The sequence below is a fragment of the Pleurodeles waltl genome, chromosome 7 (assembly GCF_031143425.1).
Source record: "Pleurodeles waltl isolate 20211129_DDA chromosome 7, aPleWal1.hap1.20221129, whole genome shotgun sequence".
Taxonomy (NCBI): Eukaryota; Metazoa; Chordata; class Amphibia; order Caudata; family Salamandridae; genus Pleurodeles; species Pleurodeles waltl.
In genome coordinates, this window is record NC_090446.1 from 597,163,972 (window position 1) to 597,191,422 (window position 27,451).

The following is a 27,451-nucleotide window of genomic DNA, read 5'->3' on the forward strand; positions in this document are numbered from 1 at the left end:
ACCCTAGGTGTATCAGGTAAGGATTTCCTAGCTAGCTGGTAGGACAGGAGTATACAAGAAACTATCCATCTAGAAATAGTTTGTTTAGAGGATGCAAAACTTGTTATCACCAGAACATAGTAAACAAATAAGTGATCTGATTCTCTGATACCTTTGGTTTTGTCCAAGTAGTTTTAGCACTCTTTTATTATCCAGAGAACGGAAAAAACTCTAAGCTGGATTGGAGGGGTTAGGAAAGAAAGTAGATAGAGAGATATTCTGGTTAATGTGAAAATCTGAGACCACCTGAGGGAGGAAACTGTGATGAGTTCTCATCACCACTCTATTGGAGTGAAACACTGTGTACGGTACTTCAGAACATATAGCTCCAATTTCACTTAACCTATGGGCTGAAGGGATGGCAACAAAAAAGCTCCTTTCCATGTGAGATGTTGCAAGAGGGTTTATGTATTGGTTGAAATGGAGGGCCCATCAATTTGAAAAGGACAATATTAAGTTCTCAAGGAGGAGATGGCATTCTAACTGAAAGGCACACTTTTCTAAGTCCTTCTAAAAACATCTTTCACCACTGGAATTCTAAAGAAAGAGGTCTGTGAAGGAGATTTCCTATAGACTGTAATGGCTGGAAGGTGTACTTTAGTTGAGGAAAATTGCAGCCCTGATTTAGCCAAGTTTAGAAGATACTGGATGACTACATCTTCTTAGCAAAAAATTGGACTGTGATTATTTTGTGTACACCGCAAATAAAGCCTTTTCCATTGAAAGCATATGATCTTCTGGTGAAAGGTCTCTTAGCCTCTCTGAGAATGTACATACATTATTTGGCCTAAATGTCCATATTAGAAGAATTTAGGAGCCATGCTGTCAAGTTCACTGAGGGGAGGATGGGATGTAGTGTCTGTCCTCTGAACTTGAGCAGGAGATCTTGTCTGCATGGCAACCTCTTGTGAGCACTCTCCAACAGATGTTGAAGGTCCATGAACCACGACTGTTGAGCCCATTCTGGTGCTATTAGTATCATTCTGGTCTTGGATTGATACAGCTTGATACTCACTGTTGAAATGAGAGGGTTGGTGGAAACGCGTAGAGGAATTTTCCTGACCAACTTATCAAAAGGGCATTCCCCTTTGATCCTGGTTAGATGAATATGGATGCGTAGTTGTGGCATTTTCTGTTATTTGCATCTGTGAACAGGTCTATTTCAGAGCCATTCTGTAAATACCCAAGACCTGTCTGTCCTTTGTGATTGATTGGCACTCCCCCAAGTGTTTGATGATAATTCTCCCCACTGGAGCGGGTAACAGAGAAGGGGGAAGTGATGATTCATTGTTTTGCAGGAGGCTTTTCTGCGGCTGCAGACGGTTGTTGACGGTGTGGACTTTGTCCTCTAGATGGCTACAAGGATGGAAGTGTGACCTTGCCTGTTGCTGATGTTATTGCCAGTGAGGGGTTTGAACCTTCTGCAGTAAGAATCGCCTGTCATAAGGCCTGTACCATCTGTGGAATTCCTTTTTCTTTTCCAGACCATCACCTTTGAGAGTGTCCAATTCTGTCTTCATTCTAGACATCTCCTCATACACATAGGTATCAAAAAAGGTGTTACCCAAGAATGGCAGGTTGATTATTTGGTGTTGTGCCTCTGGTTTCAATCCAGTAAGATGCAGCCAAGATTACCTTCTTGCACTGATGTGGTGTGCATATCGATATGCTGCTACGTCCGACGCATCTGCTGTTTCACTTATAATTTCTTTGGACACCAGGCCACCCTCATTCAGTACTTCTTGAAAATCCTGCCTATCCTTCTTAGGCAGTTTCTCTGTAAATGTAGCTAGTGAATTCCACAGAGATCTATCATATCTCCCAAGCAAAGCAGAGGAACTTGCAACCCTGATATAAGATGTCGATGTTCCAAACAGCATCTTACCAAAGGCATTGATCTGCTTACTCTCTTTGTCAGGTGTAACCAAAGACAAGAAAGAAGTTGCAGAGTGTGATTAGCATCAGTGCTTTAAATGGGCCGGTACTGTCCGGTACTGAGTACCGGCACTTTTTTATTTTGAGAGGGTGAGTACCGGCACATCTCAGGAAAAACGTAATACTTTTAATTGGAGAGTACCGGCACTTCTCAGAAACAAGCAGGTACTCTGGCACAGAGTACCGGCACTTTATTTTTTCCATTTCAAGCACTGATTAGCATGTAGCCACCACTATCACGAATCAGGCGAAGGATCCGTTCTTAGGAACAAAGGGTCCTGATAAGTAGCTTTGTATTTTTTGAGGATCCGAGATGGAGCGGAACTTAACAATGCTGGAGTTAAAAATAGTTGCATCACAGGTTCTAAGAGTCCAGGTACCAGTGGAAAAAGGGGTCTTGAGTCTGATCTATGATGCAACATTTCAAAGATCACAGGTGAAGTAGTTTCAGTGGTTGGAATGGCCAAAATCAATTTTGTTGCATCTCTAATCAGGACATCATTGAAAGTTAAGAGAAGGTCCACAGGTGATACTCTTTCTGGAAGCATATTTGACAAAGTAGGAGAATAATCTTGCACTGAGGAGCTAGAAGTTGTTGATTGAGAAGGTGATCTCCTTCTATGCTTGGGTGATGCTGTATGAGATCTTTTGGTTCTAGATCTATCTCTAAATGTTGTTCTAGATCGAGAACAATGTCCAAAAGGACTTCTTGACCTATGAGGTGATGGTTGCAGACTCATACATGGTGTGACTTTTGAAGGAAGCGAAGGAGTTACAGATGACCTGCCAGATGAAAATCTTGGAGAAGGTGTTTGTATTGGAGATGGCTTAGCTGGTGTGACTCTTGAAAAAGAGTGTGTCTGTGAATATTATGAGTCAGAAGTAGGAGGTACAGGTCTTTTCTGCTGACTTTCCAACCAATGTGGTGAGACTTTTACAGGTGAGTGTGACTTGGATCTAAGAGGTGCAAGAGGTCTAGATTCTGCTAAGTTTACTTAGACACATTTGACCTCGGTTAACATCGATTGGGGCCTTTTGGCAACCTGGGAAAGTGTCTGTCTGTCTCACAACTTTGATTAATCTTCTATTTCGACTTTGTGTGGACATTCTCCACAGGCCTCAACATCGACTTCGATATCAATGTATATCTTATAGATGTCGATGGCAGCCTCAACGTTGAACCGTGACACGCCGATGGTGATGACTATAGCCTAGCTGTTCACAGCCACCTTGATGGCAATGGTTGCTTGGTGCAGAGGAGTATCTCGACTGATGGTGTCTCCTTGGTGGCGACGCGATTCTCAGGGTCAAGCGTCAGGTATGTTTTGATGTCGAGCGATGGGTTGCCCCCTACTTTTGACGTTGACAGCAAACATACAGGTATTTTTCTCAATGCCATACCTCTCTACATCGACCTGGAGCGCGTTTTTTTATGTTTCTCATGTAATCTACCTCTGTAGAGATCTTTGAGAAGAGAGGAGGGCTCTTTGGAGGAAGACTGGTGTTCCCAAAGGCCTCTTGATGATGTAGCTTATCCCCTCTCTTGAAATCCATGAAGCCTGATCTTCTCCCTGTCCTTGAGGGGCACCTGGATAACTTTTGGGTGCAAGGATAGGTGTCAGGATGGTCGGACTCTGGCCGGCAGAGAATACAGACTGAGTGGGGATCAGCCTGAGCCTTCTTCCCACAGGAAGGACACTTCACGAAGAGTGAAGGCATATTTTGACATAAAACCGTATAAGAACAATAGGTTTTCAGTAGTGTAGGTACTGGCCAGTATCAAAGGATATTATTTTGAAATGTTTTAGAAAAAATGTTCTGACAACTCTTATCAAGAAAGGAGAGCTCAGTACTCCAGGATACTAACAGTAGGAGCCGGAAAAATGAATTGACCTAATTTTTACCTGTGGGGCATGATGGGACCCACTGGGTGCTATGAGGTTCTTAAATCAAATATCAATCAGGACATCATTGAAAGTTTAGAGATGGTCCACTGGTGATACTATTGCTGGAAGCATATCTGACAAAGTAGGAGAATAATCTCGCACTGAGGAGCGAGAAGTTGTTGACTGAGAAAGTGATCTCCTTCTATGCTTGGATGAAGAGTGAAGGCATATCTGACAGAAAATAAAAACATTCCTGTCAGAACAAAAGGTTGTCAGTACTGTGGGTACTGGCTAGTATCAAGAGATATTATTTTGAAAAACTGCACTGACCTAACCTTAAAACGTGGTGGCCCCTTGATATAGGGTCATCCGGTCACTCTTCTGCTGTGGGCAGCCTAGAAAATAAATGAGGAAGATGTCTTATGTGGGTAGTATTTTCGGTACACACGAAATTCTGCATTGTACTGGGTTATAGAGAAACAGAGTCTGGTTTCTCCAATTTTTGCAGCTGAACAAGGAAGGCATCACTTGCTGGTTATGGAGAGGGTGAGTAAGGGAGCTCCATCCTGTGAAGAGTTAAGGCATAAATAGCGGCCTATAGCAGAAATAGACAAAGACATACCTGTTGGCTCCATGTCACCATGACGCATCATTTCCAGGCCTGGGCATATACCTAAAGAGAAATGCATTCTAGGAGTTCTTATCTTGCATCTGTTTAATTGAAGCAAAAACAACCTGGTGATTTTTAAAATAAGGAAGTGTAAAGGAAAAGCCCAGGACTGGAAAAGCTGTGTCCTGGCAGCACCTGTCCCGGTGGCATGAAATAATCTTCTGATCTCAGGGATGAGTCTCAAGTGCAAACGTGGAAGATGAAAATCTCATCGGTGCTCTCCATGATTAGAGCTAGACTCTGTCATGGTACCGTCATCTTATGTGAGAACATGATCTTTGTTGTGCATTGTCTTTATTATGAACCTTACCTGATAGTGTCATGGACTCCTGCGATAATGCTACCATTCACTTGATCGATGCACAGGCAGGTAACTGCGCCTTTTGTGTTCAGGATCCTGTGGCACTGTGAGCTATTCCCATCCTGGAGACAGGCAAAGCAGAACATTAGGACATAGTCAGGTGATAGGGCCAGGGCTAGGGCTGATAAGCTTCAGATAGCGCAGAAACTAGGGTTGCTGATTTTCAAGTGGGGACAGGGACAACTTCAGGGTTAGCATTGTGTAGAGTCATGTAGTGTCAGATTTTGAGTCAGATAGTCTATCCAAAACCCCCACTAAGTGGAGCTACCAGCATAACGACTAGGACTAAGTCCTGTCACCACATGGGTGTTTGAAGCTTTGTCAGCCTTCTGCTTGAATGGACAGTATTCAATAGGGGATGGAAATATCAGTGTGTGTTCAACGACTGCAGTTACAAAAATGATATGGGAGGGAGGCCTGCAATGCCTGACTTTGCTTACTAAAACTCCCAGAACACTCTAAGGCTCAGTGAAGAATGAGACCACGTCTCTGTGGCTGGCAGCCCGTGAACCAGGCATGCTTGGATTAAATAGGGCCAAGTAGAATCAGATAGGGCTAAGTGGGATCAGTGTTAAGAGTCGTACAAGCTTAGATGGCATCAGGAAAGGGGTCTGCAAAAGTATCGGAGATGTCCTCCTAGATTACAGACTGGGTCCCATCCAGGCCTCGCATCCGGCCTAGAGTAATAAACAGGGTGAGTCGGGCTATGGTCAGAGAGGGAGCAGGTAAGTGTAAGATAGGCCGAGAGAAAGAGAAAAAAGTTACAGACTATTGAGTTTTTAGAGCATTGGAGAGCATCAGATAGGATCAAGTGGAGTCTGATGGAGTTAGGTTGATGGTCACGTAGGGTGAGTGTAGGTTAGAGTGTACCAGAAAGTGTGTGTGCTAAGGTCACCTAGGGTCATATAGTTTAAGACTGGGTCAAAGACAACTAAGTAGGGACTGATGGTGTAAAAGGTAGCTTAGAATAGGGCCCTGGGTAAAACAAGAGCACTAGGATTGATGCTGGAATCATTGTGAGATTTCATGTTAGAGCCACATTTGCTCCTAATAGTACAGGGCACAGTGAGAGATGCTAGTCTAGTGCCAGTGCTATGGACGGGAATGCTCATACTGTGAGTCTGTGCTTCTGGAGGGCATGCCCCTCTGTTACAGATCCACCCCTTGGTGCACTCACCCAGATACGGATGGTTCCATCTTCTGAGCCACTGATCCAGGCATCACGCCGCGAATGCCACAAGATGGCCGTGACATCAGCCTCATGTCCTTGCAGCACCCCCACCAGAGTCATCTCAGAGCTGACCTGACCAAAGTGGCGAATGTACACCTGACCATCACTGGAAGAGTAGGCAAAAAGCCTCCTGGTTGAGAGAGAGAGGGGGAGGGACACAGTGAGCAGAGGCATCCATCCATCCATCCACCCATCCATCTATGCCAGCTATCATACATCTTGCCCAGTCTTTGTCATCTCTTTCCACCCCTGAATGAACCCCATAATCCTATGCCGGCAAACAGGTGGCAGGAACTGTGTGGAATTTTAGATACTCACCTCTCCGGAGAGTATGCGAGGTCTAAGATAGAGCCTTCACATGCCACCTCCTTTGCCTCACTCCAGCGGTCCTCCTCTGAGTTCGAGAAGGTGTCCTTCAAGGTGCAGCTCCCCAGGTCCCAGAGGCACAGTCTGCAATCCCATCCACCACTCAGCTACTGGGGAGAGGAAACACTGTCATCCCAGGTCAGAACACTTTTCTAGCAGGATAGCCACTATAAAGCCATCTCTGTTCAGGACATTCCTTTACAAGAAAACGATAATAAACTGTTTATAATTGTTTACTTGTAACGGGGTGGGGCCACGGGGGTGATAAGCAGTGAGGGGGAGTGCACAGCACTCCCCCTCAGAGCGCATGTGTGTTTGGCCGGCTGGCTCGGGCCAGGCAAACACACATGTGCAGTAGGCTCTCTCCAGCCCAGCAACACAGTTGCCAGGCTGGAGAGAGCATGTACAGGCTCCCAGTCTGCCTGGGAGCGCCCCTGGCAGGGTGCTGCCAGCCTATCCTGACGCTCTCTGAGCGGCGTCAGGATTGGCCACAGGGCAGGCTGGGAGCCTGTGCCTGCAGCAACGAAGCAGAAGAGACGGTGGAGCAGAGCGGCATGGCGGCCTGAGTGTTTAAAAAAATAATAAGTTAATGTTTATTAAACCCTTTCCCCCCACTCTGCGCGCCGCCCCACCGCTTCTGCGCCCTCGAGCTGCGACTGATGGGCAAGTGCTTTATTTTCAGATAGTATATCGCAGAAACAATGAGTAAGGTTTGCTTGTTTCTGTTTCTGAACTGTGCTGTCTGAAAATAAAGTAGTAACTCTGAAAAATACTGTGTTAATGAATTCACTTCTCGCCCTGCAGATGCCTAAAATAGGCGCTATGCACTGCGCCAAAAAGCTCACAATGATGCGTCCAAGTGTGACTAAATTACACACGCTTATGTGGGAAAATACGGCACATTCTGTGGCAGTACTGTTTCAGTGTTATTGCATTTGAAAGCACATTGATACAGTCTGAGCAAACGTTTCACCTCCTTAGTACCAGCTTTGCATCTTCATACAACAATCAGCAAATGAAAAGGCCCCGTTTAATTTTGCAGCCCGCCGCTGCACCACAGCGAGGGCGGTGCTTTTTTCAGTAATTTTCAATCCGCCTCAGCCGAAATAAAATTCTTTTAATTTAAACCTGCAAATTATGCAAAAGATTGTTGGTTATGTGGCAACTGCGTTAAGTCCACGACTATGAAGAAAACGTCAGGGTTGCACAAGAGCCTATGTCCAGTGGCCCGGCTGATTACACAACCTTTAAACGAGTCCAGATCAGGACATTCCTTCTGATTGCATCACCTTAATGAGAGCATTTGCTCATCTTAAACCCAGGTCAGGGAATTCGTGCAGTTCATTCAGAGCTATTGATAGTTACGTATGAGTAATTCGTCAGACAAATCGTGACACATTTCCTCGCCCCCTTCTCCCAGAGTCATCACGTCTGGCTGTACCCACCAGGTAGACTGTGCCATATCCGCTCTCCAGGCCCACCAGCGCCAGCCCTGAGACTGTCTGAGAGTGGCCGCACAGGAGCTTCTTGCAGATGAGACCTGGTGAAGGAGGCATGAAATATGAGAGGAGAGAGGGACAGAGCCAAAGGAGGACAAGGAGCAGGGTGACTCAGGGAGAGGGAACCGGTGAGTGAGAAGGGAAGGCAAGCAGGGGAGTGAGGAAGTGAGATAGGAGGAGAGATACTAAGATGTGAGAGAAAAAGAAAAACAGGGCTAGACAGAGAAATGAGGCACTTACATGGACACTGTTAAATCTGCGTCTTGCTTAAGCTCGTGGTTTGCAAACTCCTTAGATAGATGTGGACTGTCTTGTGCCTGTGATGTCTTTGTTTGCTTTGTCTTACCTTCCTGTTTGTTAGACAAGGAGCCTAAACAGACAAGTATCTTGCTTCTCATAGGGCCCCATCTACGTGTCCTGTATATATTTATTTCTACCCCTGGTGTGCACTCCTGATCATAACTATAGAAACATCCCTTTCGTGCAGCAGAGTCCAAAGGGTGGCACATACAAAAAAACTTACAGAAACCCTAAATAAATGTATGGTTCCTGCCTCCAGTAGGCTCTCCTTGGGATGCAGCCCCTCTTTAGCAGTCCTTGTATAGATATGCTGGGTGAGCCAGTGAGAGAGCCAGTCCAGTGGGCCGCATGCCTTTATCATGCGGGTGGCGAGACTCCGGCCGGGAATGGACACCCTTGCAACAAACATTGGCAAAGCCAATTGGTCTTGCATATGGCTTTGCCAATAGTTCACCCATAGGCCAAACCAAGAAGAAACAGAGATAAGGTGGGATAAGAAGCAAGATGGACTGGGGGTGGGAAGGATAAGAAGCCACACGTAGGGGGGTGGGGTTGGTCAAAGGGATAACAAGCAACTCAGACAGGGAGGGAGGATAAAACAAAATGGAAGGAGGGAGGGGGGATGGTATAAGAAGCACCAAGGACTGTGGGATGGGAAGGAGCAACATGGACAAGGGAGGTGGGAGGAGAAGAAGCACAAAACCAAATAAAAACAATGCCTCAATCACAGCATCAGCAATAGAAAGACCTTAATACATCCGAAGCAATCAGTACTTGGTTTCTGCTTCTGCTGAAAGAAGAGGAAGTGAAGATGGCGAGAACAGGATGTTTTAAAAAAAGTGCTATGAAGCGGACATTGCTGGCTGTGTCATTTTTTGTTCTTTCTGTCGGTTGGAAGGGGGGAGAAGAAACAGGGATGGGTGCAGGTGGGAGGGCATGAAAAAACACAGACAGGAGATGGGGCGGATAAGAAGCAACATGAACAGAGGTGGGAGGGACAAAAAGACAACACGGATGGGGGCGGATGGGAAGAAGAAATAGAGATGGTTAAGAAACAAAAGGCGGGTGGGAGAGGAAGAAACAACACGGACAAAGGAGGTGGACTGGAGAGAAGCACAAAACAAAAAAAGAATAGTACCTCAATCACAGTGCTGGCAATGGAAGGAGCTTAATACATCTGAAACAATAAGTGCTTGGTCTGTGCCCCTGGCAAAAGATGAGGAAGTGAAGATGGCTCACACTGCCCAATTAGAAGGCAGCAAATGAGAGTGACAATGAAGCCCACGAATGGTAAGCAATGGGCGGGCTCCAAGCCCATAGCAAAAACACGTATGTTGCAAAAGAGAGCACATGCACTAGCACATGCTCTGACGCAAGTGAGACCTAAAAGTGTTTAAGCCAGCGCCACACTGTCGGAGATGACAACTAGAGTGGGGGGAGGGCATGGAATCATGGTTTGGTCATGGCAGCCCACCCTCCTCCTAAAGCTGCCCGTCTAGCCTGCAGCCTACCAGTGAAATGTCTGAGTGGCCGAATGGTCAGTCCAGTCCTTACAAGACCTATTTCCCTTTAATTTTTCAGAGCTCACTGTGAAGGTTTGCTGTGTTGTGGTCTTCCTCTCACTGACTCGCCCTCCGTTCTACCTGCAGAAGCCTCATGAGGCATCTAGTAAATTTTTCAAGTAATGGGGCTTTTTAACGAATTGCATAGAATGTGCCCTGCTTTTCTCCCGAAGGAGAGGTGGGGTGGGGGGTGGTTTCTTCCGTAAGACCATTCTAAAACTACATGGCAAAATAGTCTATTTTATACTACATTTTTTCAAAGAAATTGGGTATGCTTACCACGACCTTTTCTATGTTGGAATTTCTCCCTTTTGGTAAGTTATTAATTGTAACTGGTAATATATTCAATTTTCCACTGGCATTGTGTAGGAAAGTACCATCTTGCCTGGCATGTTACCCCCATATTTCACTGCATATATGTTGTTCTAGTCTATGTGTCACTGGGACCCTGCCAGGCAGGGCCCCAGTGCTCATAAGTATGCGCCCAGTATGTGTTTCCTGTGTGATGCCTAACTGTCTCACTGAGGCTCTGCTAACCAGAACCTCAGTGGTTATGCTCTCTCTGCTTTCCAAATTTTTCACTAACAGGCTAGTGACTAAATTTACCAATTCACATTGGCATACTGGTACACCCATATAATTCCCTTGTATATGGCACTGAGGTACCCAGGGTATTGGGGTTCCAGGAGATCCCTACGGGCTGCAGCACTTCTTTTGCCACCCATAGGGAGCTCTGACAATTCTTACACAGGCCTGCCACTGCAGCCTGTGTGAAATAACGTCCACGTACCACTGCACTTAAGTAACTTATAAGTCACCTATATGTCTAACCTTCACCTGGTGAATGTTGGGTGCAAAGTTACTTAGTGTGTAGGCACCCTGGCACTAGCCAAGGTGCCCCCACATCGTTCAGGGCGAATTCCCCGTACTTTGTGAGTGAGGGGACACCATTACACGCGTGCATGATACATAGGTCACTACCTATGTATAGCGTCACAATGGTAACTCCGAACATGGCCATGTAACATGTCTAAGATCATGGAATTGTCACCCCAATACCATTCTGGTATTGGGGTGACAATTCCATGATCCCCCTGGTCTCTAGCACAGTACTCGGGTACTGCCAAACTGCCTTTCTGGGGTATCCACTGCAGCTGCTGCTGCTGCCAACCCCTCAGACAGGTTTCTGCCCTCCTGGGGACCAGGCAGCCCTGGCCCAGGAAGGCAGAACAAAGGATTTCCTCTGAGAGAGGGTGTTACACCCTCTCCCTTTGGAAATAGGTGTGAAGGCTGGGGAGGAGTAGCCTCCCCCAGCCTCTGGAAATGCTTTGATGGGCACAGATGGTGCCCATCTCTGCATAAGCAAGTTTACACCGGTTCAGGGATCCCCCAGCCCTGCTCTGGTGTGAAACTGGACAAAGGAAAGGGGAGTGACCACTCCCCTGACCAGTACCTCCCAGGGGAGGTGCCCAGAGCTCCTCCAGTGTGGCCCAGACCTCTGCCATTTTGGAAACAGAGGTGTTGGGGGCACATCGGACTGCTCTGAGTGGCCAGTGCCAGCAGGTGATGTCAGAGGCTCCTTCTGATAGGCTCTTACCTCTCTTGGTAGCCAATCCTCGTTCCTTGGCAGTCAAACCTCCTTTTCTGGCTATTTAGGGTATCTGCTTTGGGGAATACTTTAGATAACGAATGCAAGAGCTCATCAGAGTTCCTCTGCATCTCCCTCTTCACCTTCTACCAAAGGATCGACCGCTGACTGCTCAGGACGCCTGCAAAACCGCAACAAAGTAGCAAGACGACTACCAGCAACATTGTAGCGCCTAATCCTGCCGGCTTTCTCGACTGTTTCCAGGTGGTGCATGCTCTGGGGGTAGCCTGCCTTCACCCTGCACCAGAAGCTCCGAAGATATCTCCCGTGGGTCGATGGAATCTTCCCCCTGCTAACGCAGGCACCAAAAGACTGCAACACTGGTCCTCTGGGTCCCCTCTCATCCTGATGAGCGTGGTCCCTGGACAGAGAAACTCTGTCCAAGTGACTCCCACAGTCCAGTGACTCTTCAGTCCAAGTTTGGTGGAGGTAAGTCCTTGCCTCCCCATGCTAGACTGCAAAGCTGTGTACCGCGTGATTTGCAGCTGCTCCGGCTCCTGTGCACTCTTCCAGGATTTCCTTCATGCACAGCCAAGCCTGGGTCCCCGGCACTCCTTCCTGCAGTGCACAACCTTCTGAATTGTCCTCCGGCGTCGTGGGACTCCCTTTTGTGACTTCGCGTGGACTCCGGTTCACTCTTCTTCTAAGTGCCTGTTAGGGTGCTGCCTGCTTCTGTGAGGGCTCCCTGAGTTCCTGGGCACCCCCTCTGTCTCCTCCTCCAAGTGGCGACATCCTGGTCCCTCCTGGGCCACAGCAGCACCCAAAAACATCTACTGCGACCCTTGCAGCTAGCATGGCTTGTTTGCGGTCTCTCTGTGTGGAACACCTCTGCAAGCTTCATCGCGATATGGGACATCCGTCTTCCAAAGGAGAAGTTCCTAGTCCTCTTCTTTCTTGCAGAACTCCAAGCTTCTTCCAACCAGTGGCAGCTTCCTTGTACCTTCAGCTGGCATTTCCTGAGCTCCTGCCCACTCCTGACACTGTTGCGACTATTGGACTTGGTCCCCTTGTGTTACAGGTACTCAGGTCTGGAAATTCACTGTTGTTGCATTGCTGGTGTTTGTTCTTCCTGCGGAATCCCCCTATCACGACTTCTGTGGTCTCTGGGGGTAGTAGGTGCACTTTACACCTACCTTTCAGGTTCTAGAGGTGGGGTATTTTTCTAATCCTCACTGTTTTCTTACAGTCCCAGCAACCCTCTACAAGCTCACATACGTTTGGGGTCCATTCGTGGTTCGCATTCCACTTTTGGAGTATATGGTTTGTGTTGCCCCTATACCTATGTGCTCCTATTGCAATCTATTGTAATTCTACACTGCTTGCATTACTTTTCTTGCTATTACCTGCATAATTTTGGTATGTGTACATATATCTTGTGTATATTTCTCATCCTCATACTGAGGGTACTCACTGAGATATGTTTGGCATATTGTCATAAAAATAAAGTACCTTTATTTTTAGTAACTCTGTGTATTGTGTTTTCTTATGATATTGTGCATATGACACCAGTGGTATAGTAGGAGCTTTGCATGTCTCCTAGCTCAGCCTAAGCTGCTTTGCCATAGCTACCTTCTATCAGTCTAAGCTGCTAGAAACACCTCTTCTACACTAATAAGGGATAACTGGACCTGGCACAAGGTGTAAGTACCTCTGGTACCCACTACAAGCCAGACCAGCCTCCTACACATTGCCACCCAAGGAGCATTGGACACGCAGTCTGGCATTATTGTAGAGAACTGCAATTAGCTTTGCCATTTGCTGTAAATAATCACTAAGCTTTTAGCACGAGGAAGTCAGTTGAATTATATTATATTTTGCTGTTCAAAATGTTTGTATCCAAGCTGAGTTCAAAGTTACCTAAGGGGCGATACCCATAAACAAAGAACCGCTAGAAAACAATGTTACATCCTTATCGCCCATTTCACAAGAAGCTCGAACTGACACCGATATGGAATTCAAGGAACTGGTAAAGAGAATTACACGCCGTTCGTCTTCCACAAAACCATCCTGAGTGAATATGCAGCACGTTTTTGTAAACAGCGAACTTCGTCAAGCTCTTCTACTCTTTCAGACACCCCACCATGCAACTTCAGCGCTGAATTTGTGAAGAAGAAAAATAGGTTAAGCGCAGAGGGTCAGACAATTCTTAAGAGACTACCTCCGAGATTTCCGAACAACGAGGCGGGCTTGACTTGCTATCACTTCAAGCCTCTTCCTCCTGCCACCCGGCACTTCCCGTCTCTCTCTCTCTCACTGTTGTAGGTTCTCTATCCTCCCTGCTTCCTCTATTTGTCACTGTTTTCCTGTCTTTCTCTTCACCCTCCTTTCTCCCTTTTAAGCCTCTCTTTCTGTTGTGCCCGGACAGAGTCTGGTGGTACAAACACGTCTAGGTCTTCATGAGTGCCGGTGCTCAACACCTGCGCAAAGTAAGCACTGTTTAACTCACGGGAATGCAATGAGCCTCAGTGAGATCTCTAGCAGGGCTTAAGGAAAGCACATGTTGCACCGAAAGAGCTTGAGAAGGGGCCCATTCAGGCAAGAACAACACAGCAGTGTTTAGCATCTGGCCACAGACACCTCTAGCGGGGAGTGCTATGCCACCCATCAGCTATAGAGGGCACTGGCGTATCGCGGACGGGAATATGTTTACACAGCAGCCCTTTTTACAAGTTTCGCAGAGCCAGATTCACAATATTACAAGTGCTCTGGTTATCCGACACCCAGAATTACCAGACCCTATTTACGACTCAGCAATTCTGGCAGGTAGAAATGCTGTGGACAAGGACGCACTGCAGACTTTGCAACTGTTTCCCACCCTCCGCCCAATCCCCTCAAAGTCACGAGGGGGAGCATGTAATAGGTTATGGACGTATTTCCCTAGCCCTAGCCCCTAACCCCTACTTCTCACCACGAATACTAGCCCTCACAGACATGTCTGCATGAAACAGCAGAGCATCAAAAGTTACATGCAGAACACCAGTTGGAAAAAAATGATGCGCACATTTATTCCCCATTATTCGGGATTTAACTCGTAATTGCAGGAATTCCATGACGAGATTCCGACCAGAATCTGTAATTCTGTCCACTCGGAATTCCCTCAAGGGATTCCCCATTACTCGTAATCGAGCCCAGTGTACCACTGATATACATTTATAGCTTTTTTTGTGACATACCAGAAGGTCTACAATGGAATACGCCTGGTCCATTGACACCACTGTGTGGCCCAGTGTTTGTAGATTCAGAATGCAAGGGTGAAACGGAGCACGCGCTAATGCTTTTTTTTACTTAAATGGTTGACAACTGCCGCGCTTTTAACTCGTCAGCGAGACGTGTGCAGGGTTAGTTCAAACTTCACCTAATGCTCCGCTCCTCGCTCTCCTTTAGCAATGATCTGCTTTACGTTTTAGATACATGTCTTAGATACTTGTGCAGGGAGCTGATGAGTGGTGGTCGAAAGGAGTCATCATTTTATTCTTAGCAATTCGATGGGTATTATTATTTCCTATTCGTTGCAGGGGGCAATTATGGTAAACATAGATTTTAATGGGTAATTAGCCACCATAAATTATATAAAATCAATAATTATAACCATTAAAGATATTGAAATCTATTATATGTTATTGTTTCCTAGGTAACTGTGGGGGTCGTGAACTTTTTAGGTTTAATGCACAATTCGGGGTTGGACTTTCTTGTGGTCAAAAGCAGGGTAAAACGCACAGAGGGGCATATTTATACTCTGTTTGCGCCGGATTTGCATCATTTATTTTACGCAAATCCGGTGCAAACTTTACCCCATATTTATATTTTGACGCTAGACAGTGCTTGTCTCCTCCTGATGTGTGTGTTTTGAACCATCCCATCAGCATGAGCTTGTTTCAGTATGCCTTTCGACCTTTTGCGGATGATCATAGGGCCATATCGTACCTCCTGTGTGTATTTACTGGCTCTTTTCTGTAATTCTGGGTGTCTTTCACCCTGGAATCATTTTTTTTTTAAGTTTCTCCTCTGTGGGTTTTGGGACCCTCTTGCATCTAGTCCAGTGTTTTTCAGGACCTCGTCCTGCCCAGTTTGCATGTTTTAGAGCCTCTCTCACGCTGGTGTGGCTACTTTGAAGTTTGAGAGAGGGACAGAGAGAGGGAGAGAGTGAGAGAGGGAGAGAAAGAGAGACCTCTGCATACTCACCAGCTTTACGTTTGTTGATCGCTGTGTCCTTCTCGTGCTCGGGTGGAGGAGTTTCTGATATCGACCCTCTGGGCAGCAGACACTGTTACAAGAAACAATGGAAAGTAATTACAACTGACTCCACTTCCATTCCACTCACTTCGAAGTAACAGTAACTTACTGCCCAGTATTGGCCTACTTTCCCACCCAGAGGTGACCAAGTCCCCACCTGATTACTAATTTCAGACTGCCACACTGGCTTTCTCCCTTCGATAACACTGACACCTGTCTCAACGAGAGGAAGGGCACTGCTTGCTAGTTTTACTACTTCCTGCAATGCAGAGGGCAAGCTTGTTACACTCCTCCACTTTACCCAGCAGGGGATCAGAATGCGCTGGTTGTCCCTCCTTTTTCATGTGTGTGTTACTCTTAGAGGAGGGGTCGGGGAGGGGATGGTTGTGTCTCAGACTACCAACAACAAAAATATCGACTGCATTCAAAACCCTGGTAGTACTCTGAAAGAAGTTGTAGGATATATTATGAAGCACAGGCCCGCTGCTATAAGGAAGTGAGGCCGGCAGGAAGCACCAATAGGAGTGGTCAAAGGCGCTACAAGGGCAGAACTGAGGGCACCCTCAGAAAACTAGTTAGCGCGGTACCAGGGGGTGTCCAACAGAGCTAATGGAGGGTGCTGTGTACAGAACTATTGGTTTACTGATGACACACAGACCTTTTACCCTTTCACTTCAGACCCTATGGTTTTGGGTATAGACCTTTCCAAGTGCATCTCTGAGGTGGTAGGTGGATGGACTCATAAGAGCACTATTGAACTGTTGATCGGAACATCAGAAGTCATCATCTGATTAATTGAACATCGCTTCATTTGATTTAAACCGTGCCTGTGATAGAGGGATGGAATGTCAGCACTGTGCCTGTTAGGGGGTGGAACATTTAAGCACAGACAGCAACATTTAGAATCTGATTTATTTCTTAGGTTTCCTCCATAGACTGAAGGGCAGTAGAAGTTCAAATTGGAGCTGGTTCCCCATACAGTCCCTCAAAGGGCTAATAACTACCCTCTCCTGAACATATACACATGTTCAAGACCCAGGGCACATGTCATACTTTCAAGAAGAGTGGGACTTTCATTTAGGGAACTGATAAGGCAGTCAAGACCAACATTACACTCACAGAGCACATAACACAACTAAAAAACAAACTACATTCTAAATAACACTTAACAACATCTAATCGGAACACAAGTCCCACATATCATAATACAATACTTATAACACACTATACCACAACACAAAACACCCCACACTCCGCTCGCCACACCATGCCACCTTAAATAATAACCACATAGAACCTCACCATTCAACACTATATCATATCAACAATAAACACACCACATCAGACTTCACGACAACACACATAACAAACAATAATACTTAACATTCTACCACAGCACAGAACATATCACATCACACTACTCCACACAGTGTAACACTACACAGTGATACACTTTATAACACAGTATATCACACCACAAAACACTTCCCACACTCTTGACACCACGCTAATGTACTGCAATAGATTGGCACATATACACTGCTTTCTTACTCTTTATGAGACCAAAACTGCTTTTCAAGCAAACAAGTAAGAATGTGCAACATTTGTTATGCATGGGTGCAGGAGTTTTGGTTGGGGTGCTGCATACGCTGTACATGTCTTGGTGTCATACTTAAGAACTAGAAGTGTGCTCCGAGTGTGCTGTAGGAGGAATGTTGATGTTCAGAGTTATGTGAGGAATGTAGCAAACAAGCATGAGCAATAGGAGAGCAGGCTGCATATAAAGAGCAGTCGTTCTTGTGGTTTCTGTCAAGCTGTTGCTGTGTTTCATGAAACAACCAGGTCTTTATAACCCTTCTGAATTTCAGGTAGTTGCTGATAATCACTATTCATTCAGGAGCGAGTTCCACAGCTTGTAGGTCTGTACAAAGAATGAGTCCCCCACCAAATTTACCTTTTTTCTCATTTACAATTTTCTTAGGCCAGATCGTAGTCGATCAAGTACGTTTTTGCAACAGTAAAGATGTCAGAATGTTTTCTGTCAGATTCAGAGGATTCTATAGCATTCAAGTGTCTATTGCCACATCCTGTATCCACAAGACACCACCATGTCTTTCCACCTAACACCAAATACCACACCTCGCACAACCCAAAACAGTGCGACTGATCATCCTTCCACACACCACCGTCCAACACACCACATATCTAACTCATCATTAAAGATACCACACATTACATCATATCATACCACATGCTGCATTACCACACCACACCACACAGCTTCATACTACAGTATACCACACCTTACTCCAAAGTGCTCCGTAACTCATAGGCTCACTCAACACCACCCCACCACACGTTGGCACTATACAATACATACATCACACAGTAACAACAGTATCTCATAACACTTCAAAACATACCATTCAAATCCACATCATCAGAGACCACCTCATATCATACATCAAACCACACATATCATAACAGACACCACACTAGGTCAAGAACAACCATAACAGCTCACCTAGAGCACACCACTTTCACCAAGCACATCATGCCACACATAATGTGGTTGAGGGAGGGCAGGCCTATTTGACACCCGCAACTGGGCCATTGGAGACACCTAATCACTGACAGTCAAATTAAGGAATTAAAGAAACTGTCAAATCAATGACAAATTTAAGTGAATGCATACCATGTATCTTTCATCTGCCCATGGATATTTTTATTGTGATCATTCACAACTGGAAGTTAATAGTAAGTGGTATAGAGAACCCATGTAAGACCACACAATCACACGTTAGACCTCAACAATAGCTGTAAGAAATACTCATAATTTCTATCATAACCAATTATCTTGGGTTCAAACAAAACAACTGAATTAAAGGCACCAACACATGGACATGAGTTGAGGATCAGGAATACAACACCTAGGGCCTGATTTAGATCTTGGTAGTAACTGTCCCACCATCAATTTTGCAACAGAAAACCCACCTGCCTACTAGACAGTCCACATGCCTCATTTAGATGGTGGCAAGACCATAGGCGGGAGGGCCTGAGTCCCGCGGACTCTGCCAAGGACCTCCAGCTGCCTCAATGGCGGCATTGGGAATAGGGGCTGATGGTGGGACTACAGCCACCTTTACTGCTGAGCAGATTTGGATGTGGCTTACCACCAAGCCAGCTGTGGCGGTCCGACCTCCACACCTGAGTTGGCGGGTTGGAGAAAAAATGGGGTACAAGCCTACCTTATTTTGCCATTTCACTTCGCTTTTCGACTAGACACAACTAGACGTGACCTTTGTCGCTGCTGCTGGGGAAAACACAATGCCCCCTTCGTCAGACTTAAAGGTAGGGACCCTGCATTGGCTGTGTACGTTGTGTGGCCACAACATATGAGTTCTGGACCACTGCAGTAATATACATGTCACAGTAATTCCATGCATATGTTAGGAGCACAATTGTATGGGACACGGATGGAGACACACTGGTACATGACACAACATTCAGGTGAGTGTTGTTGCTGTGTGGTTGTCATGATGTGTGTAGTTGGGCATGTGTGTGAGGGTGTTTGTGTAGCTGAGTATGTAGTTGTGTTGTTGTTGTGTTGTGTGTTGGTGCAGTGTTAATAATGTGTGTGTATTGTGTCATGATGTATGGCAATGTGTGTTTTTGGCATGTGTGTGTTGTGTTGTGTGTTGTTGGAATGGTAATGGATTATTTTGTGTATGTAGTATGTTGTGCAGGGGGACACATATGGCTATGGGACAGTGTGTGTGCGTGACTTACGTCTATTCCATTGCCACTGTCATTTACGATTTCCATTGGGTCCAGCGGCGGGTTCCCTCTGTCAGCAATCTGCTGCCAGTACACTGCCTAAGGACTGTAACATCTAAATAGGGTCGGCGAGAACCCGCCAGCCTTACGGCTAGGAACAGCACTCCGTCGTGGCAGTCTGCGGCTCAGCCACAATACATCTAAATACGGCGAGCGGAACAAAGTCAACTTGTTGGTGTTTTTGAGCCTGCTGCGGCAGCTGATTGGCGGTAATACTGCAGAGATCTAAATTAGGCACCTAATGTCCCAAAAGAGCACCCCCTTTGTTTAGAGAAACCAGTCACCTGGCTACTAATTTTCAACATCACCAAGTGGCATTAGAAAACGGTTAACCTTGTGCCACATAAAACTTAGGCACAACATCAGTCTACAACACTCATTGCCAGCAAATCCATCTCACTGCCTGTCAGCAACTTCAGATTATTCACTGGCAGCTCATTATCTGCAAGAAGCTCATCTGTACTTCAGTCAATCATACCTCTTTTAATGTCAGCAGACCTGCAGGCCTCTCACCTTATTTTTGTCCTGGTTATCCGTATGGTTAGAGTCAGATCCTGTGATGGAATCATCAAATTCCCAGATGTAGATGTCTCCATCCTCTGCAGACATCACAAGAATATCTAGATCTTCTACAAATAGAGACCTGAGGAAGAAAAAGATATCTGTACACAACTGCCTGGAGGTATTAGTGGTAATCAACCTCTTCCACTTGGGTATGAATTCAATTGTCCCAGGCAGAGGAAGGTTTGCCACTATCCATCATGACAGTTGGTCTTCACTTCCCGCTAGGGGAGGAGGCCACCAACTATCCTCCTCACAGGGTGAACTCCCCTTTTTCACCAGAAGAAGGAATACCAATGATTCGGTGGATGGAGCACCCTTTATTTACCACTGGTTAAAAAACCCACAATTTCTCCCTATAGCACGCTTTCACTGCCCCACTGGCTGAAGGCTCACTAGTGCCTTAGATTATAGAAGAACCCCTTTGTCCCAGAAGGAGGGGAGGCCCCAATGCACCTCCTGGAGAGAAGGCCACCACTGCCCCCTTGAAGGAATTGTTTTTAAAACTCTTTTTTATTGAAACAAAGCTCAGGGTGCCATCTACATATATTTGCGGTTACAGGTTGGCATAGAACAGCAGTAGCGATTACATCAATTATTTGTTTGCCTATTTAAACCTAACTTTACAACGCTTGCCGCTTTTATGGCCCAAGCACAATTATCTTAAGGCATATCATAAATATCTACCCCCATCCAGTTAGTGCGTATGTTAAGATCCAGGATTCGAGTCACCTCTAACTGCACACCAAGGTCCCCTGACTTTTTTCCATTTTTGGGAGCAGCCCTAGCTCTGATAAACTACTTTCAGGGTTCATTGACACCAGTCTAGGTCAGACTCCCACTGCTCTATGATTGGTGGAGCTGACTGTCCCCGCTGCCTCGCTATCATATGCTTAGCCACCCTGAATGCCAACATCACCCATATCTTGGTATATCTTGGCATCTGCTAATCTCCTGTTTTATGCAATAAAATTCACTTTTCAGATATAGAATGCATGAGTCCCAGGGTCTGCTTTACTTGTGCAGTGACCCCAGTCCAGAAAGACTGAGTCACTGGGCAGGCCCACAGGATCTGAAAAATGGTACCCTCTTGTTTGCAGCCCTGGAGGCAGGCAGGTGTATCTGCTTTGTGAATTTTGTGTAGAAGAGATCTAGAGTAGTAGGATCTGAGTAGGAGGTTTAGTTGTATCAAACGGAATCTGGCTTGGGTAGCAATTTCCCTTGGGCTCTGTAGTGCCTCTTGCCAGCCCTCACCTTTTAATTCTCCCCGGTCTCCAGACCACGCCCCCTAAGGGATCCCAATGAATCTGAGATATTATTTAGGAATTTCCTATAGATCAGGTAAATAGTTTTGTCTGGTAAGTGTTCTATGAGGAGCCTATCTTCAAGAGGTGTGGTGGGTGGCAATTGCTCTCCCTCTCTAATGTGGCAACGGAAGGCATGGCCCAATTGCTGATATTTAAATTGTTCTGATTCTCCCATACCATATTCCGTTGTGAGGGTTTCAAGGGAGATTTATGCTTGGTCTCTCCAAACATCTCCTAGGTGCTCAATACCCAGAAGCTCACATTAAGAGAACCCCTCCAGGCCACCCACCTCTTGCAATAGATCACTGTCCCACAAGGGGGTCAGTTCTGTTAATGTGTTTCTATTAGCTTCACTCCAGGCCCTCACCACTGCCCTCGTGTGAGATAGAAGCCTCTTCTCTACTTTGTATCTATACAGAACCGTTAAGTAATCTCTGCCCCCCACATTAGTGACCTGTCCACTCGATAGGCTGTTTCGTTCCTGCCGGCAAATACCCATTCATTCACCACCGCCAGTTGCGTATCCCAGTAGTATTTAGAGATGTCTGGGATCACCAGACGCCCTTCGAACACCCCCCTTTGAAGCTTGTGAAGTACAATGTGTGGGGCCCCCATCCCTTAAGAGGAGCCTAAGTGCGCCTTGAAGGAATGATGACCACCACTGCCCCCACATGCAAAAGACTAGTTGGTCTTGTAAGTGACCAAGCTTGCTCAGTCTTACCTTGTAAACATGGCCCCTTTTCTCTGTGTTTGCCTCACACTTTGCTGAGTGACTAGGGTGCACGCTGTATTTGGCCTCTTGCCGGGGGTGTTTGCTCTCCTTCTAGGTGTACTTGTTCTCCTGCTAGGTGTATTTGCCCGCAGTATGCCAGGCCGCACACTGGGTTGCTGAGCTCTCTTTCTTATCCATGGATCACATCGCTCTGGACGCATGTCTGATGTATGAACTGATTCATTACTGTGAAAACAAACAGAAAACAAGGCCATCAGTTGCCTACAACAGGTTGGCATGTGTCTAATTAGGGCATGACATGTACCCTACGAGAGCCTGGAATGTCTCCATCAAAATACAACAGTGTATCCAAAACAGAGAATCATGAATGCAACAGAGGCATTGTGTGTGTACAAAAAAGACATCTGTGAATGTGGAATAGACATACTGAATTCACATGATGAGACTAGTGTCCGCAATAAGACTATGATATGTGCAAAAGATACACTGGTGAACACAAAGTTGATAATAAACGATGAAAAATAATTGTGTGTATAGGGGCCCATATCATATGTGAGTGGTCTTTTGAGAGGTGCCACTAAGTCACAGGACTGGATGAAATTATTTAAGGGTGAATAACCTATGTGCATGCTCCTGTAGGTCCTGTTCGGTGGAAGCACTATCAACATTCTAATGGGGACAAGATAACTGGAGATTTCTCCTAGTGACAGGACGGTCGCTTATGGACTGTGCGAACAGGGAATGGCTGCCAGTGAGCCAAAGGTGGAAATGAGATATGTCAGATGGATATCTGAGTGCCTGGTGTGGCCTTGTTCCCCACTACTACAAACACCTTAAGTGGACCTAGACACAGGTAGTCCTCTATGAAGTTATAGGTTGGTAATGAATCCTAGTCCTGGTGGTATACCAGATATGGCCTGAACAGTTTCTGATTTAGGAGTCTTGATGGCCAATTCCCTTGGAAGGTAGGGATAGTTTCCCTCTATGTACACTCAAATGGCTGCTCTGTTCTTCACACAAGAACATTTGTCATACCCATAGCATCAGAATGCACCTTTGATGAGAGGTACAGTGAGTTTAGCCTGGGTTGCCCCCATGAACCCAAGGGAGCTATCAGGTGGTCGCTTCTCCAACCATCCGATGTCCCATATGGGTGAAAGCCAATAAAACCTGTAAGGATGAATATTTTCCTGTATGTAGTGTGACAGCATACATTTTATGGAAGGTTATGGTGGTCCTCATTCCCCCAAAATGGATGCTGCAACTTTCCTGTTAAGTCTAACCCATGCTCAACTGTGTAGCCCACCCCATCATGTAGCTAACATATAAGGGCATCTGATACAGTACCAATGTCTGTACTCACTTGTGCAAACAGTATGCAGGCCCAAGACTGCTAAGATCTGGGTGAAAACACCAGGAGGATGCTTTGTCTTTGGGGACACTGGCACTGCACATTAGATGACACTGTTGGGATTTGTATATTGCACAGTATGCCATTACTATGACCATTTAGAAATGTCAGCAATCAGGGGTGTGATTCCTGGGTTTTCATCTCAGACTGGAGCGAACTTTTGAAGTGTTTTGGGTAATGCATTCTCTATTTTGGTGGTAGGTTCACGTTCAATGCTGTTCGGGTGTGATTTGTGTGGTAAGGAGCACTGGTGGAAAGCTGTGCTGGCAAGTGTGAGATAAGCTGCCCGAACGTTGAATGCTCTGTGCATGGTGAATCTTGAAAGCAAGCGCTCTTCGGAGCTTTTGGGACTGTTATAGGCCACGTTAGGGTGGACTGGTCCGCTATTGGATGTATATGTCATTATCTTTCTAGCATGTCCTGATGAATTCCACTTACAGTGGCTGCATGAGTAGCGTGTGTGCATGTGCATTTGTAATGCAGGACTCTGTTGTTCACTCTTTTAGGCAGAGAAGATACATAAGAGGTCTTGGATTCAGAAAGAACATGTCCCTTTCAATTGCTAAAAATGTTTGTAAAATCAACGGTCCTTTATCACAAACCTTCTGAGCCCTTGTGACGGAACAAGTGCTGACAGCAGATGAGCCCCTCATCAGACCAGTCACTACTTGATGCAGCAGAGCAGTGTCATACTGGGGGATAAGAATCATGGAAGGGTTTAGGCTCATCCCCAGATGCCTTCACTATTCGTGGACGGGACTGAGACCCATGATCTTGGTGTGTGTGATCCATAGGGTGACTGGGCAAAGGATTGTGCACAAGGAATAGTTTGTTCAATAAAATCAACATTACTTAACCCCTGGCGATATCAATCCCTGTGACGTGAATATCAAACCTGAAGATCATTGCAATCTCTCTGCTCTGATGCTGACATAAGAGGGTCCATGAAATGCCACCATAGCCAAGCGGACCCTTGCCAGCTTGCAGTGAGGATCAGACAAGATGAGTGCTGAAGTCACTGGCAGCCCAGTGACCCCTGGCCCAAAAGATGAGGAGATGGTGTAGGGACTGATCCTCTGTTAGAGACAGGAAGTGCAGCTCTTACACATCGCTGCCGTCACTCCACAGTCAATTAATATTTCCACAAGCAATGGAGCAGATCTTGAGTGGAAATAAGTTCTTCAGGATCCACTTGGGATGCAGTTCACCAATGTGCAACTCTTGACTCCGAGGTAGGAGGGAAGCCATCTACATTGGGCAGGAGTATTCAAGCTTCTCTGTGCATCGAAAGGACAGTGGGACATCCATACATCTATCTTAGTGACCCGTAGGAAGAAGAGGAGATCTTGCACGTCCCGAGACCTGGTCTGTAGACACTGCCCCATCTACACCACTTTGGTCCCTCTCTGAGTGCATAAAGAGAGCCCATTCCTAAGTAGGACATGGGTATGTGGATTAAGAAGGTTGTATAAAGTAGACAATGTCTCTGGAGCAGTGGTTTTGCACATCTCAAAAGCAGAGCGAGTGCTCTTTCAAGCCTCAAGTATCTGGTGGAACACTTAATGGAGGAGAGGGTACCAGGAATTGCGTTTCAACCAGAAGTGCCTTCAGTTATTTGGGACCCTTCTGTTCAGGGCTTGCCAGCTTCAGTTCCCTAAAATCTGCACTATACCTCCCAAGAGAATGGAGGTATGTCCCATCCACCGCGTGCTAAACCTGTGCTGCCTCCTCACCTAGGGACAGTCGGAACTTCATGAGGACTGATAGCCAGCCACGAGGAGTGTGTCTCTGGTCCCTAGTAGTGACCAGTGGGTGTAAGTGGCAAATTAATCACATGTTGGAGGTATTGGTAGACCTAAGTTTTTTTTAGCAGAGAGGTTGGAGTGTATGTGTTCCAGGACAAATCAGCTCAGCCGAGAGAGGTCAAGAGGAAAGTAAAGAACCTGTAGCAATTCCAAATCCCCTTTGCAGCTGAGTTGGTGCCTGATAAGGTGAAGCACCTCATAGTTTACCTGGTGCAGGAACACCTCAGCTGATGCTGTTGCTTGACAACCCTACGGGCTTCATATGGCCACTTAGTTTCAAATCCATTTAAGGCATTAGCTCCACACTCCACACTCCACACTCCACACTCCACACTGTCCAGTGTACAAACACTGGACAGTGGGGCCATTGAGTGGCCTCTTAAAGCCTACCACTTCAAGGTGCAGCTCCCTAATGACACCTGGTTTAACACGTAGGTCCCCTAGTTGTATTCACTCCTCATGTCCCTTCCATTCTTGCTGGACAGGCCCTGTATCTTGACACAATGAGACACTTGCCTGGGGAGGCAGGAGATAAGGGGGGGCCCAACTACTTTCATTCAAGGAAACCATTTCACCCCAGCGTATTTGTTTTTTGCAAGGTAATCTGATTCTCAAAGAACATTTAAGTGATCAGAAGGATGATGCCTGGTACTGAGGTGGCTGTATGCGTCTCAATAGAAATCTTCAGCTTGGTGCTTCTGAGTAAATAAAATGTGCTGCTCGTATGTTTTTTATTAAAAAGGTAATGGTTTTGTTTGCCACTCCCTCACTCCTACCACACAAAATCATTCCATTAAAAAAACAGACAAAGAGGACATGCCTGCCGCCATGTTTCCCATTGCTGAGTGGGTAAACGCCTTAGAGGTGGGTTTATGGTGGCTTTATTTCTGGAAGACAGACTATGCCTGCTTCATGTCAAAGGCCAGCCCATCCCTTCCATCCCTCTCCTCTCTCATCATAATGGTGAAGTAGGTTGATGCAACGATGTTTGTGCAGGGCAGCAGAACCCTCTGTGCAGTGTCATTATCTTTAATATCATATTCAGTCTCTCAGTAAGAACAAACAGCTCCTTACCCTTCCATCAGAGCGAGCCGTTTGCAAAACTGCATCACTAATCCAATACTACTGACCTGCATTAACTTTCCACAGCATTGCATCGACTTCACTCTACTCGGGGAGAGACATGTCAGTGGGGTCCACAGCCACAATGTCTGGTTGCGGGGACTACAACCCTGTCTTGGAGGGGTGATGACGGATCTTTCAAGGACTGAATGCTGTGAAGGTCCCTTTTATTTCCTTCTTCATTACCCAAGGAAAGGGTGAGTTGCCTTGCGGATTTAACAGTACCATAGTGACAACTATTCTACTCCCTGGAGAAAGTTTTTGTTGTTGTTGTAGGGAAGTGGTACTACAAGCTTTCTCTCGTAAGCAAGTAGGAAGTGAGCGGGACAACTTTAGATACATGAACGTGGCTCCAAAAATCTTGTATTTTGTCCCTGGGCTAGAATTGTACCCTGTCGGACCCCTCTTGGATTTCAATCTAGATTAATTTTGGAACTAAGCAGAACCATTCCTGAACCTGTAGGATCTTCACAGACTTGTTTTCCATAGTAATTGGGCCTGTCTAAATAAGTTGCAACCAACCTACTACAAGCTAGTCCTAAGGTAGTGGGCAAGAGGAAACAATCCAGGAGGCAATTTAGCCAGTGATGCCACAATAGGTTTTGTAACCCAATTCAACATCATCAAACAAACATACATTCCATAACCCTTATTGTTGGTTATTGTTGATGATGTAAGATTCGGTAAGAAGACAAGTGTTTTTTTACTTTTAACTGCATGGCAGCTTATCCCTTTGTTAGGTGAATTTTACCAAGTGCCTTGGTTAAGATAACGCATGTAAATATAGACATTTTGCCTTCTGTGTACTGTTGTTGAAACTGATTACTCTTTCCCAGAATACATTGACTAAAATAATGTGTGAGTGTTGGCCAGCACATGTATGTGACTTGGTGAGGGAATGAAGGGCAGGGCACCAGGATGAGGGGCTCCTTCTTGTGGAGACAG

The 27,451-nt window shown here is 46.0% G+C and overlaps 1 protein-coding gene across 1 annotated transcript in view; it reads right to left on the reverse strand.

The window, feature by feature from the left end:
• Positions 1-27,451, reverse strand: part of LOC138304434 (uncharacterized) — a 121,101-nt gene that overhangs the window by 19,401 nt on the left and 74,249 nt on the right. Inside the window, exons 11-17 of the mRNA XM_069244480.1 lie at positions 22,157-22,393; positions 20,081-20,210; positions 15,680-15,761; positions 7,934-8,028; positions 6,441-6,595; positions 6,069-6,252; positions 4,841-4,953 (exon numbers count right to left, since the gene is read on the reverse strand). Of these exons, the coding sequence (XP_069100581.1) occupies positions 4,841-4,953; positions 6,069-6,252; positions 6,441-6,595; positions 7,934-8,028; positions 15,680-15,761; positions 20,081-20,210; positions 22,157-22,393 (996 nt within the window). The remainder of the gene's footprint in view (positions 1-4,840; positions 4,954-6,068; positions 6,253-6,440; positions 6,596-7,933; positions 8,029-15,679; positions 15,762-20,080; positions 20,211-22,156; positions 22,394-27,451) is intronic.